General features: G+C 46.0%; 1 protein-coding gene across 3 annotated transcripts in view; it reads right to left on the bottom strand.

Moving 5' to 3' along the window:
* The window catches only part of Commd1 (copper metabolism domain containing 1), a 91,984-nt gene that overhangs the window by 58,931 nt on the left and 18,460 nt on the right, over positions 1 to 14,593 (bottom strand). For all 3 annotated transcript variants that reach the window (XM_032917086.1, XM_032917089.1, XM_032917087.1), the window contains exon 2: positions 57 to 338. In XM_032917086.1, coding sequence (XP_032772977.1) covers positions 57 to 338 — 282 coding nt within the window. The remainder of the gene's footprint in view (positions 1 to 56; positions 339 to 14,593) is intronic.

Here is a 14,593-nt window from a genome sequence, read left to right as displayed (position 1 = left end):
ATCAATAATGAGTAATATAAACACAGTTTACAAAAGGAGATTGACGTTAGACTCACCCGTCCACTTCTCCCAAATTCCAGCTCTATTATGGCGACAGGGCTGTGTATTTGAGTTGAGTGCCGTGACTGGGACTTGCCGTCCACCCTCCAGCGCAGGCCCCGAAGCCCGTTGTCCCAGCGGCTCTGGCTCATGAGGCTCTCTCGGATTTTTGTCTTATGGCTCTTCCAAAACTTGGAGATGACTGCAGCTTGTTCACTGGTGATGCCGCCTTGCTTCTTGGTTTGAGCGGTCAGGAATGCCTCTAACTGGTTGAAATCCATGTCTGCAGATGCAATAGACTATAAAGATAACAGAAAAAACAATATATCTGAACTTGGTACATAACTACGCAAAGCAGCCGCCTAGCTACAGAATATATTTTGATTGAACTTAATCACTGACTACGCTCTCAAAAAGGCCACCAAGTGCTGTGGGATTAGAATAGGTATGGTCCCCATAGATTCATGTGTTTGAATGTTTGGCCCATGGGAAGGGGCACTAAGGAGGTGTGGCCTTGTTAGAGGAAGTTATGTCACTGTGGGGGGGGGCTTTGAGGTCTCCGATGCTCAAGCTGCGCCCAGTGTGGTACACAGTCTCTTGCTGTGGATCAAGATGTAGAACTCTTGGCTCCTCCAGCACCATGCTTCCTGCCATGATGATAATGGACTGAACAACGAGTCTGTGAGCCAGCCCCAATTAAATGTTGTCCTTTATAAGAGCTGCTTTGGTCACAGTGTGTCTTCACAGCCATGGAACCCTAGTGAAGACAAGTGACAAGAACCCTAGTGAAGACAAGTGAGCGATGATTATAATACAAATGCAAAAAATACTCCCCTTCCAAATACTGGAAATTCTCTATCAAAAGCTGGAATATAACTTTAGATATCCATCTTCAGGGACTTAAAGAGACGGCTTAAAGATCAACAGCACTTGCTGTTCTTGCCAAGGTTCAGGTTCAGCTCCCAGCATGCACATGGCAGCTCCTAACTGTCCATAACTCCAGTTCAGGGGACCTGGGGCCCTCTTCTGACCTCCACAGACACCAAACATGCACAGGATGCACATAAATACACACGGGCAAAATATTCATACATATTAAATAAATAAATCCATTTTTTTTATTTTAAACTTTTTTTAAGATTTATTCATTTATTATATGTAAGTACACTGTAGCTGTCTTCAGACACACCAGAAAAGGGCATCGGATCTCTTTACAGATGGTTGTGAGCCACCACGAGGTTGCTGGGAATTGAACTCAGGACCTCTGGAAGAGCAGTCAGTGCTCTAAACCGCTGAGCCATCTCTCCAGCCACCAATAAATCCAATTCTTAAAATATCCAGCTTCATATGGAGAAATAAAAATTATTCTAAACAATGAAACAAAAAGTTAAAAAAAAAAACCAAACAGTTCTCTGATAAAACCTTACACCACTCCTCGTCAACAGGCCTGGTCTGACATGCTACTAGGGTACCATGAGTGATCCATTGGAGCGCTAAGTAATGTTGTTAAATGGGTATGGCACTTGAACTCTGCAGCCTGTTTCAATCATGCAGGGAACCACTACTACTCTGACACTGTGTGCTAACTTACACTTTACCTAACTGCCATTTAAGGTAGGCTCCACGCTAGCATTCGAGCTAACACAGTAACTAAATGTATCAGTTTGATATTTTCTCAACATTGACACAATCTCCAGTCATCTGAGAGGGACCACAACTGAGTGGAGAAAGTGTCTCCATCAGGCTGGCTAGTGTGCAGCCTGTGGGACAGTTTCTAGACTGATGACAGATGTGGGCGGGGTGGGCGCCACCTACTTGTGGGGTTCAACCCCTGGGTTATCTAAGAAAGCAGCTGGGTTTGCTGAGGAGGAGCCAGTAAGCAGCTTTCTCCAGGGTCTGTGTCCAGGTTCGTGGTCGGCTTTCCTCAGTCCACTGACGATGGGCTGGAACCCGTGAGCCAATAAACCCTTTCCTCCCCAGGTTCCTTATAGCCATGGTGTTTTGCCATAGCAACAGAAGCCAAACTAAGACGCTAAATATATTAATTATAAAATAAAGGATCTTAAGTTTGCAGAACACTCCATGTTCAAAGAATTTTCACATCTATCAGGATTATTTTTTAAGATTTATTTATTTCATGTATGTGGACACACTGTCGCTGTCTTCAGATGCACCAGAAGAGGCCATCGGATCCCACTGCAGATGGGAACTTAGGACCTCTGGAAGAGCAGTCAGTGCTCTTAACTGCTGAGCCACCTCTCCAGCCCCCTATCATTTGATTCTTTTATTGATTCTTTGTGGATTTCACATCATGCACCCCAACTGCACTCATTTCCCAGCCTTCCGTATCTACCCCTCCGCCCTAGCAAGCTTCCCCACAAAGCACCTCGCCATGGAAGCTGCAGTGTGTCGTGGTGTGTCACACAGTCACACACTCTTTATCCAAACAGCTCTACTTGCAAACGCTCTTTACAATGAGTCATTGGCCTTGGCCTGGTTTGAGGCCTCTGGTTTCTGCTATACAAACACTAGAATGTCACCAAGACTCCTCTGGGATAGTCTACTTTTGCCCTGAGTCATGGAGGTCCTGCAGCTTTGTTTCTGCAGGGCCAGGTCCTTCACACATTCCAGCAGCTCATAGATAGGGTAGATGCTGGGGTGGACCAGCTCAAAGCCCTGGATCTGGGCCTAAGTGGTAGCTAAATTGATCAGCCTGTCAGCTCTCCCACACCCACACCAGCAGAGCTGACTCTCCTGCTGGCCGGGCAAGGCTCAGGGCCAGCTCTCCCCTGGTTGGTGGGGCCAGCTCTCCCGTGCATGTCGGCAGGGCGCCACTGTGTGGTGGCAGATCAGCATGGCCTCTGATGGTAGCACAGGCCCCTGCTGTGGCAGGACCCAGACGCAGATGTGGCCCTGAGGAGCACAGGCCCAGAGGTCATCATGGTCTCAGGTGGCAGTGCAGGCCTCTCTCACATCAGGCTGTTCCTCACCACCAGCCTGTTTCCAGTTCTCTTCATTGTGTACTAACTTCTTACCTTCTCTGCCGCCCCCATCTCTCCAATGATACATACTTGCTCATTGCAATGGCGCCCACTGGGCCCACACTGCCCAGGATTGGAGGGGTGTGGCTGTCTGCCATGCCGCACAGCCTGGACATCTTTTACTTCTCCTGAAACTCATATTCTATTTCCCATTTCACAGACAAGGTAGTCAGAAGCAGTAAGAAGTACTGACCACAGAAAGCCACCGACTTTCCATAAAGCCCAGCGGCCAGAACGCCCTAACTGTGGAGCCTAAACTGTTTCATGCTTCTCTGGTTGGTTGTCATAGTAACTGCACACAGATATGGATACAGACATCATCGCTGCTGCTGATTAAAAAGCCAAACTGATTCTTCCTACCATCAGTGATATAAAAATGCCGCCACCTAAGGATTAGCTACAAAGCTTTGTTCATATTCCATGGAAAGTAATTTTCATCTTTTAAATATTTAGCTGTTTCAAGTGAGAAATAGGTATTGTTAGAAGTCAGCCAGACTAGTTTAGTTTAACAACCTGGAGGAGAGTTGAGAAGGTGGTGTAGGTCAAACCACGGTGTGCCAAAACTCACAACACTGTTACCTATAGGCCACAAGGAGCCACCAAAGGCTGGACACGTGGAGAATTAGGACACAAAGCTGAGTTTGAGGAGGGATAGCTGAGAAGAAGTGGGAGTCACTGAAGCTTCCTTCCGTGCACTGTTGTGCTCCCTTGGCCAGAGGCAACTGGTGTATGCACCAAACTAGACAAGTGAGAGCACCCTCTTCTCTCCGAGCTGGGGTGGTCCCAGCCAACGTCCCACTTACAACAGGGGATAAACAGCCTTGACTTTGCAGATCACCGTGTCAGAACGACGTGAGACTGGGAATGTGGACAGCCGATTTCCTCAACTTTTTTGGCATAAAGTTAAAAGGGGAGGGGGAGTGAAGGTAGATGGAAGGAAGAGAAGGGGTAAGGAGAAGAACATGAATGGGCAGACATGACAGGCGCTCTCGGGATTGACAGCTCTGCTCTGTAATAGTCCCCAGGGCCCTGGTTCCTGTAGGTCCTCTTATCTCAGCCACCTTCCAACTACATGCACCAAAAATTCCATTAATTTTCTGTTGCTTTGACAAAACACCGTGACCAAAAGCCAGTTATAAAGGAAAAGTTTGTTCCGGCGTACAGCTTTATAGAATGGTCGGCTGTGGCCAGGAGACACACCGGCAGGAGCAGCAGCATCTGTAAGCACAAGGTGGAGCGGGCGAGGCAGGTGTCTATGCAGACAGAGCATTCATACACTAAAAAAAAAAAAAAAAAAAAAAAAAAAAAAAAGTTTAAAAAAAAAAAACAAAACAAAATGATAAAATAAATTAAAAATTCCCTTTAAGGTGTTGGGGATTTAGCTCAGTGGTAGAGCACTTGCTTAGCAAGCGCAAGGCCCTGGGTTCGGTCCCCAGCTCCGAAAAAAAGAAAAAAAAAAGAAAGACACATTTGAAAAATTCCCTTTAAGAAAATTGTGTGGCAAACATCCAAACTTCCTGACAGATTATATGTCACGTTACAGATGCACACATTCACTGCCTATTTGCCATATAACACATCCAAAATCTCTAGCTGTGACTCCCAACAGAAATGTTACTTTAAAGTCCACAGCTAACGACTATAATCCCAGCACTCAGGACGTAAAGTCAGGAGAACAGCCACGAGTAAACGTGGGCTGTTACACAAGTTCTAGGACAGGTAGAGCTACACGGCAAGCCCCCAGGGGAGCTACTGAACATATTATACTAGAACTGACTTACCTATTCCCATTAGCATCTTGTTTCCCAACACAGAAGCTCTGTACTGTCTCCTCCTCACTCCAGAAGACTTTATTCTGGGATGTGTGTGGTGATGCACCCCTGTACGGACAGCCCTGGAGCAGCAGGGCCTGCATCCTCAGCTACCCAACGAGTTCCAGGACTGCGTGTCGTATTCCTACATAGCTCTGTCCCGAACATAAAAGCTATTTTGGTTGAGTTTCAATCAGTGTCTTGAACTGGGGTCAATCCATCCATATCTTAACACGATTCAAAAATAAAAGATCCACTGACTTAGGATTGAATTCAAAGTCACGAATTCTCACTTAATATCAGTTTTTAATTCAAGAAAGGCCTTCATCAGCTTCATTCCGGTTTTCTTCTCATTATTAAACAAGCAAAAATGTAGAAAGCATTCTCATATGCCTTTGTCCCAGCACTCAAGAGGCAGAGACGGGAAGAGACAGCTTAGTCTACAGAGTGAGTTCCAGGCAGCCAGGGCTACACAGAGAAACCCTGTCTCGAAAAAGAAACAAACAAACAGCAAAAACCTTAAACAGAAATAATTCTCAGCTTATGGACAAGGACAGGAAATATGGCCAAGCCCTGCTCAAGAACATACCACAGAACAGGCTGACCCAAGTCTCACGTGACTGCAGTACCCCATCTGATACTATACGAGGAAACCAGTTTATAATGACCAGAGCCTAGAAACCAACTTTGTTTACATAAGAAAGTACCTTTGAACAGTTTATTAAACACTAAATTTTTCAGAGATGTAACTAAAATAACTTGTACTTTGGTTAGGTCTCAACTTTATAAACAGGATACTGACCGTTTGGAAGAAGCGTTGCTGAGTTTAAAGTATATGAGCTGCCAAGGCCACACGGCTGTACATTAAGTACATTTGTTGCTGTATGTTCACAGTGATTCCACATGTAGGTGCAACATGAACATATACATACAATAGTGCTTGAATAGCTACATCTTGCAACATCTCAGATTCCTGTAGTTCCCTTTAGTTTCATTTATTTATGCCATGCTGATTTATTTTAAAAAATACAAATTATATTTTGTGTGTACATGTGTTTGGTATATGTGTGTGCATACGTGGTGTGTCTGTGTGTGAATACGTGGTGTGTGTATTTGTGCATATGTGTGGTGTGGTGTGGTGTGTATGGGCACATATGTGTTGTGTGTGTGGGTACATGTGTTGTGTGTATGCGTCTATGTGTGTGTGCGCCTATGTGTGTGTGCATATGTGTGGTGTATGCGTATGTGTGGTGTGTGTGTGCATATGAGTGGTATGTGTGTGCGTATGTATGGTGTGTGTATATATGTGGTATGCATATATAGTGTGTATGTGCACATGTGTGCTCTGTGTGTATATGTGTATGTTTGATGTGGTAGAGAGCGATCCTTGCATGTCTGTGCAGGTAAATGTGGAGGCCAGAGGTCAGTGTCGGGGTCTTCCTTAATCACTTTCCACCTTCCTTTTGAGACACAATGTCTCCCTAACCCTGGAGCTCACTGACTAGGTCTGTGTGTCACCATTACCACTTCCACAGTGACGTTACACATGCATGCTGTTGTGCTGGGAAACCAAATTCAGCTCCTGGTGCTTCACTATCAGGCATTTTACAGCTGAGTCATTGCCCCAGCTCCAAACTTACATAAGAATGTTATAAGGATATAGAACCAGTCTTAGGAAAAATGTTTACTACAAAGAGTAAACAGGGGGCTGGACAGATGGCTCAGAGGTTAGGAGCCCTGGCTGCCCTTGCAGAGGACCTGGGGTTCAAGTCCCAGCCACCCACATAGCGGTTCACTGGGACTTCAGTCTCAGGGGATCCAATGCCCTTCACCGGCCTTCCTGGGCACCAGACATGCAAATGGCACACAGACATTACATTCAGCCAAAACACACACATACATAAAAGAATTAATGACAATAAATTTTTAAAGAATACAAACATGGCCTCAGAACCACTATTCATAAGTGAGTGTTCAGAGCTATGCTCTCCAGGCCCCTGTTTACTTTGCAAACATTTTCCTAAGTTCTGAGCATCAAGCAGAAGCTCACGAAACCAGGCATACTCGATTGTCAGTGCTTATTTGACAACTTCCTGCCTCGCGCACTGAAACCGGACAGCAGTAACCTGTCCCCAGGTCCCACGTCTGCATCCCCAAAGGCGGTTCCTTTCTGGGTGCCTCTGTGCTACTGTGGCTGCTGAAAGTGTCCTTCAATCACCGCCCTGCCTCGTTAGCCTCGTTCTGCTCATTCAGAGTACTGTTCTAACGTGTCTTCCCTGGTGTCTTCTCCCCTAATAAGGTAACTGCCCCTTTCAGCTCTCCAAATGCCCTGCTGCCCGTCACTGTCCTTGCCTCAGCGGAGTGAAGGGACCCGCTTACAAGTCTCTTCAACCCACTGAGGTACTCTGTGAGACTAGCACGTCTAACACAGTCCTCTGACAGGATCCAAATTGTAACAGGCGACCTGTCTGGATGACAAGGCACAAGAACAAGGTAGACCTGTACTTAAAAAGCCTCTCAAACTGTAAACCCCCAGCTTTTATTAAATTTAAAATGAAACACAAACTCATATACAAATGTATAACCATGACTCTTAGACATGTACACATAAATAAGAAAATCTTTGGGATCTAAGACTATGCAAAGTGTCTCTTGACAAGACAACAGAAGACACAAAAAGAAAACTGACCTATCTGCCCATAAAGTCAGCTCTTCTCTGAGAAGGGCTGAGCTTGCCTCAGCAGCACACCTACAAACCGTGAAGAACGAATGTGTGCCCTGTGAGACTCAGCCAAGGGCCAGTGTCCAAGATGTGAAGGCCCTTAAGGACTTTTGACCTCCACATTTAGGATCCTCAAGATGGTGGAAAGGTCAGCAAGGCTCTCCTCCCCACTTCTATTTCCCGTCATCTCGCCGCTCTTTTCATGACCTCCCTCCCATTCACTATGCTTGCCTCCTTTACTAAACCCCCCCCCGCTTTTTTGCCACTGTTTAAAAAAAGTTAAATAATTATTGCACATAATTAAGTAGTCTCTAGGACTCTAAGAAACAAGTCACCAAATTAAAACTTAAGACCAATTCACATGCTACCGGGCCAGAATTCTTAACAGGGTCCATAAAAACTGAGGTTGTGAGGCCATGAAATTACCTTTGGGAAAGCAGCACAGCTGCTCTGGAAGACGGTGTGGCAGCTTCGCACAGAGCCGAATGCTCTGACCACCCGTCAAACCGATGCTTCCCTTTGCATTCACCCAAATTCACTGAAACTTCTCCACACACCACCTGCACCGGCATGCTCACAGAAGCTTTAATAATAGCTACCAAGACTTGCAAGGAACCAAGATGTCTTACCTCCAAAGAGTGGAATGTGTTTGTTCATTTGTTTGTTTAGTTTTTGTTCTTATTATATGCATCCAGGCTTTCTAAATCCCCAGCTCTCAAACAATGTAATACTATCCAGTGCTAAAAAGAAATGGGTTATCGTTGCATTAAAGACTACAAGGTGTCTATTACTAATTGGAAGAAAACAGTCTGAAAAGACTACGTACTGCATGATTCCAACTAATAGAACATTCTGGGACAGGTAAAAGCAGGGAGACAAAAAAGAGACTAATGGCTGCCAGAGGGTGTGTGTGTGTGTGTGTGTGTGTGTGTGTGTGTGTGTGTGTGTGTGTGTGTGTGACAGTACAACTGATTGTGAAAGTTGTGAAGCTACTCTGCATATATATCAAAATCCACAGAATATATAGCACCAAGTGTAAATCTTAAAGTGAACATTTTCTTGGCCAACGATCTTAGTTTCACCTGTTTTAATAAATGTACCTCTGGTGTGAGGTGTGGATAGTGAAAAGGGTCTACACTGCCAGTAAAGAAGTCTAGCCAGGCATGGTGGTCCACGTCATTAACACTAGCACTCAACTGGCAAAAGCAGGCAGATCTCTCAGGTTTAGTTAGTTCTAGTACAGCCAGGGCTACATAATGAGGCCTTTGTTTTCTAAGTCTATTTACTGTTTTTAATAAGTAACAGCAATGTATTTCTGTGATCTTATTATGAAGAAAGAGAATCCATCAGTTTTCATACTAAGAAACATTGAGTCACATACACAGGCACAAGTTCTAGTCTTATTTTTAAGGTGAACAAGGTACCGGTTACTTCCCTAGGATCTGACCTCTGTGGTGGAGCCAAAGTAAACAGGCGTGAGCCAGGAGCACAGCTAAGCACAGCCGCCGTGGCCGTGCTGTTTGCTGTTCCTTCTGTACGAAGGACAGTGCAGACTCGGAATGAGACGTCAGCCCTCACACGAGAGCACCCAGTGCATTCTGCTTATCTGGAAAACGTCAGCCTCGTGCACTGGGAGCATCTGGGAGCAGTGATACACACCTGAGAACACAGCATTCAGGCCAACCTGTGCTACACAGCAAGTTCCAGGCTAGCCTAAGCCACACAGCTAGACCCTATCTCAAAAAAGTAAAGTAAGTAAGATCTGAGGGGTGAGGATAAAGTACCTCAGAGGTAGTGTGCTTGTCTAATAAGTGCAAAGCTCTGGGTCTGTTCTCTAGCAGTAAAGAGAAAAGGAGGGGGATTCTGATGGTTAATTTCAACAGTAAGCATAACGATTCGTTTCTTCTTCAAACCTGTGCTATTCAAACAAGGCACGGGGGAAAAGGGACCCTAGTGCATTACAAATGGATCCATATGTCCCCCTCACGTCCAAATTCCTAACTTGAGGGTTTGGAGATGGGGCCTGAGAGGTGATCAGTGTTAGAAGTTATGCAGACAGGAGCTCCCCTGTGGTATTAAAACTCTCAGAAGTGTGTGCGTCTTCTCCACTGCATCACACACAGAGCCCACAGATCCCTCAGAAGTATGAGTACTAAGGTCTACTGTTTAGGCCAAGCAGTCCATAGCATTTTGTTACAAAAGTGGGAGAAAACTCAGATACAGCAGAAACGAAAAGCAATTACAGCCTACCTCAGTTAAACCCAGATCGAAACAGACTCATCGGACCAAGGCTTCCAAAGACACACCCATTCGTTTTTAATTAAGTGAATTTGCCATCAAAGAGTATAAATGCATAATGGGAGAGGGAGAAAAAGCAGCAATAACAAGGAACAGTAAGAAGCTCATGAAACATATTTTTAAAAAAAAATTAAAAAAGGGGACTGGAGAGATGGCTCAGTGGTTAAGAGCACTGGCTGCTCTTCCAGAGGTCCTGAGTTCAAATCCCAGCAACCACATGGTGGCTCACAACCATCTGTAATGAAACCTGATGCCCTCTTCTGGTGTGTCTGAAGCTACAGTGTACTCACATACATAAGATAAATAAATATATTTAAAAAAAAAAAAGAAGAAGCTCATGATTTGGGGCTGTGAGGAAAATCATCTTCGCAGCTCAGGCTGAGCCTTTCAAGTGCAGCTCTGCTGCCTCCCACTGCGATCACATGGCCAGCTCACTGGAGACCCACCCCACTGGAGACCCCACTGGAGACCCACCCCACTGGAGACCCCACTGGAGGCCCACCCCACTGGAGACCCCACTGGAGGCCCACCCCACTGGAGACCGACCGCACTGGAGACCTCAGTAAACTTATGCTGATGCCTTCAGATGCCTGCAGGCCACTCTATTTTTAAATTATTATTGTTGTTGTTGTTGTTGTTGTTGTTGTGGGGGAGGGGCATATGCCAGAGTGTATCTATGGAGGTCAGAAGACACCTTTTAGGGATTGGTCCTCTCTTTCCACCTTGCTGAAAAGGAAGCATCTCTCTCGTCTCTGCTTTGTTGGATACCCCAGGCCAGCTGGTCCAGGGTTCTAGGAGACTCTTGTCTCCGTCTCCACCTTGCTCTGGCAGCCCTGGTATTACAGAAGCACAGCAGCACGCTTTCTGGCTTCTTACATGGGTTTTGGGGATAGAACGTAGGATATCAAAGCTTACACGGCAGGTACGTTTGTTTACCTGCTGAGCTATCTCAGTAGCTCTACTATTTTAATTTTTTTTTTAATGTCATTACAGAGAAGTGGAGAGGCAACTCAGCGATTGAGAGTGCTTTCTGCACTCAGTTCGCAACAGCCACACCAGGGAGCTCACATCGCCTGTTACTCCAGTTTAAGAACTCTGACGCCCTGTGGCCTGCATGGGCACCAGCACAAATGAGGTGCACATACTCTCTTGCACATATAATTAAATAATAAACGCTAACTAAGACAGTCACTATGTGGCATGAGTGGCAGCAGACTCTTAATCCCAGCACAGAAGGTAGTAGGGTCAGGAGGATCTTTGTGAGTCTCTATAACCTGCTTCCTTGCCACTTCCCCCTGTGACAGCCATGTGAGCTGGTGAGGAGGGCAGCCATGCAGCAAAAAAGCTTCGCAGGTAGAAGAGGTGGTGCTCGAAAGGGCCAAGCTAGCACCGCATCCTTTGCCACTCGTCAACATTTCTCCCAACCAGACACTCCTAAGGTTGGCTAAGAAAGCTGGGAATTAAAGCCAACCGCACAAAGAAGAGGTCATTAGGTCAACCTGTCTCCCAGCAGGAAATAAACCCACCTGAAACACCATGGCTTGGGAACTACACTCAAAACGGTTCGTGTTACACATTATTAAACTTGTCCCAGGCTCCTTCCTCCCCAGACGGTAGAGGATCCTTGATAGTCAGACCCCTTTTAGCAGCTGCACCTCACTTTCTGTATTATGACCTTGATGTCCCTGAGCTCATCACATATTCCATCCTCAGCTCTTAACGTGTTGACTCTCCCATCCAGGTAGAGCCTACTTGTCAAAATCTGACCATCTGGAACCAGCAAGAGAGCTCGGCAAGTAAAAGCACTTGCTACCCACACCTGATGACCTGCTCAGAACCCATGTAAGGGTGGAAGGAGAGAATCCACTGCACAAAGTCCTCTGATCTCTACTCCTTCATGGCATATGACTGCCCCAGAATTTCATCTTCAAGGATGTATAGAGAGAAGGTGGGTAAAGTGCTTGCCACAGAGGTGTAAAACCAGGTTCAACCTTGGTTTCGGTGAGAGAGGAGGCAGAGGAAGAGAAAGCCTGGAAGCGCATAGGACTGAGCCTGGCTCAAACAAGGCAAAAGGCCAGGACCACAGCTGAGGCTGTCACACAGCACACACGCGCACACACACACACGCACACACACACACACGCACGCACGCACGCACGCACGCACACACACACACACACACACACACACACACACGCGACGCAGACGCGACGCGACGCTGCACACGCACACGCCTACACACACACGCACGCACGCGACGCACGCTGCGAGCACACACACACACGCACGCACGCACGCGCGCACACACACGCGCACACACACACACACACACACACACGCGCGCGCGCGCGCTCGCGTGCACACAAACATATAAACACATATACAATATACATGCAAAGATAAAAATTTTAAAAGACCAGGGCCAGCAAGAAAGCCAAAAAGAGGCTCTGCCAGAGCCTGACAAACACAGAGGCGGATGCTCACAGCCAACCACTGGACTGAGAATGGGGTCCCCAGTGGAGGAGCTAGAGAAAGAACTGATGTAAGTGAAGGGGTTTGCAACCCCACAGGAAGAATAAAACTATCAACCAGGCAGGCCCCCCAGAGCTACCAGGGACTAAACCGCACTCCAAAGAGTACACACGGAGGGGCCCTTAGCTCCAGCCAGGCATACATAGCAGAGGATGCCATTGTTGGACATCAGTGGGATGAGAGGCCCTTGGGAAGGCTCAATGCCCCAGTGTAGGGGAATGCCAGGGCCGAGAGGCAGGAGGCAGTGGGTAGGTGAGTAGGGGAGCATCCTCTTAGAAACAGGGGGAGGGGAATGGGATAGGGGATTCCAAAGGGGAAATCAGGAAAGGGGATAAATAAGAAAATATCCAGTAAGAAAAGAAAGCCAAGAAGATAATTTTTATATTTAGTGTATGTGCACTCATGCATGTGTTGTCAGAGAATAACTTACAAGGGTCAGTTCTCTCCTTACACTATGTGAGTCTCAGGGATCAAACTTGGGTCATCAGGTTGGTGGCAGGCACCATTACCTGATGGCCCATCTCACTACCCACGGACCCAGCTGAAATGTTGCTATAATCTACAACTCATTATTAGGCTCTTTATTTTGCTTTCAATCTTATCATTTGAATACACTTTCATCTCGTCTAGTACAGTATGGGCTCTTTATTCAGTACACGCGACCACACTTGTCTTTATATACCCAGACACAGATTGTTGCAGTTTACATGTGAAGTGTCCCAACAAAATTTTGTTTGTCGAAGGCTTGTGTCCCAGCTGTAGGGAGCTGGGCAGTGGTGGCAGCGGCTCATGCCTTTAATCCCAGCACTTGGAAAGCAGAGGCAGGAAATCTCTGTGAGCTCCAGGCCAGCCTGGTCTACAGAGTGAGTTCCAAGACAGCCAAGGCTATACAAAGAAACTCTGTCTCTGGGGGCAGAAAGATGGCTGAGTGGTTAAGAGCATGTACTGCTCTTCCTGAAAACCCGACTTCAGTCCCCAGTTCATGCCAGCCAGCTCACAACCTGTAAGCCCAGCTCCGGGTGACCTAATGCCTCTAGCCTGTGGGCGCTTGCACACACATGTGCAAATCCACACACAACAGACACATATATGCACAGAATAAAAGTTATTTTAAAAGGGAATAAATCCTAAGGACACTAATCTCATCAAGTATTTCATGAGCTCATAGCTAAATAGGCTACTATGAGGGGCAGGGTTAAAGGAAGTGGTCACTTGGGCCATTCCTCTGAGGAGTGTATCTTGTGTGTCTCTCTCTCTCTCTCTCTCTCTCTCTCTCTCTCTCTCTCTCTCTCTCTCTTTCTCTCTCTCTCTCTGCTTCCTTCCCACCTCAAGATGAGCTATTATGCTGTACCACACGTTCCCATTCCTGTGACATTCACTCCAACAGTGGAGATCTAACACACTTAGCATAGCACTTTGCATACAAGAGTGCATGAGCTGCCCCCACCTGTACTGTTCATTAAACACCCAGTTCATCGGTTCTGTACCCCACACATTCATTCACATTATGAATTCACACCCAAGGAATTAATGACTACATCTAACCGAAAAGAATGAACTTTCAGTTTAACAGTGAAAAAAGTGGACGCTTCTGTCTTCAACTCCACGGATCAGCCAGCTTCCCAACATTAATATTCTGAACATCTAAAAGCTTAGTATCTGCTTCTGCGAATCCCAAGGCTAGGTCTCTTGAAAGCAATTGCTCGCTGTCTTCTACATTACCTACCTAATTACAGAACATTATATTAGGATTGTATTAAATTACTGTTATTCAACAAAATGATTTATAATTTTAGTCATTCTAAAACTAATTCACAGTTAACCTAGCTATCACACAAAACAAATTGTAATTCTATAAATTTGATTCTAACTTTTCTCCTCCAAACAAATGTTTGTCCTCAGGTTACCTCACCCACACCAGTAATGTGCTGTCTCTAGACAACTGCTAAGATAACTTTGTTGTTTTGTTACTTGATTTTGCTGTTGCTTGAATCAAGGCCTCATGTAGCCCAAGCTAGCCCTGAATTAGCTATGTAGCTGAGGGTCCTCAGAACTGCTGATCCTGTGTTTCCATCCCCCAACTGTTAGAATTATAACTGTAGGCTACCCCACTCAAATATAAGATAGTTTATTCTTTTTACTCGTGCTGA

Source organism: Rattus rattus, chromosome 11 (assembly GCF_011064425.1).
Source record: "Rattus rattus isolate New Zealand chromosome 11, Rrattus_CSIRO_v1, whole genome shotgun sequence".
Lineage (NCBI taxonomy): Eukaryota > Metazoa > Chordata > Mammalia > Rodentia > Muridae > Rattus > Rattus rattus.
Note: the sequence above shows the minus strand (reverse complement) of the source record. Positions and strands in the feature narration are given on the sequence as shown.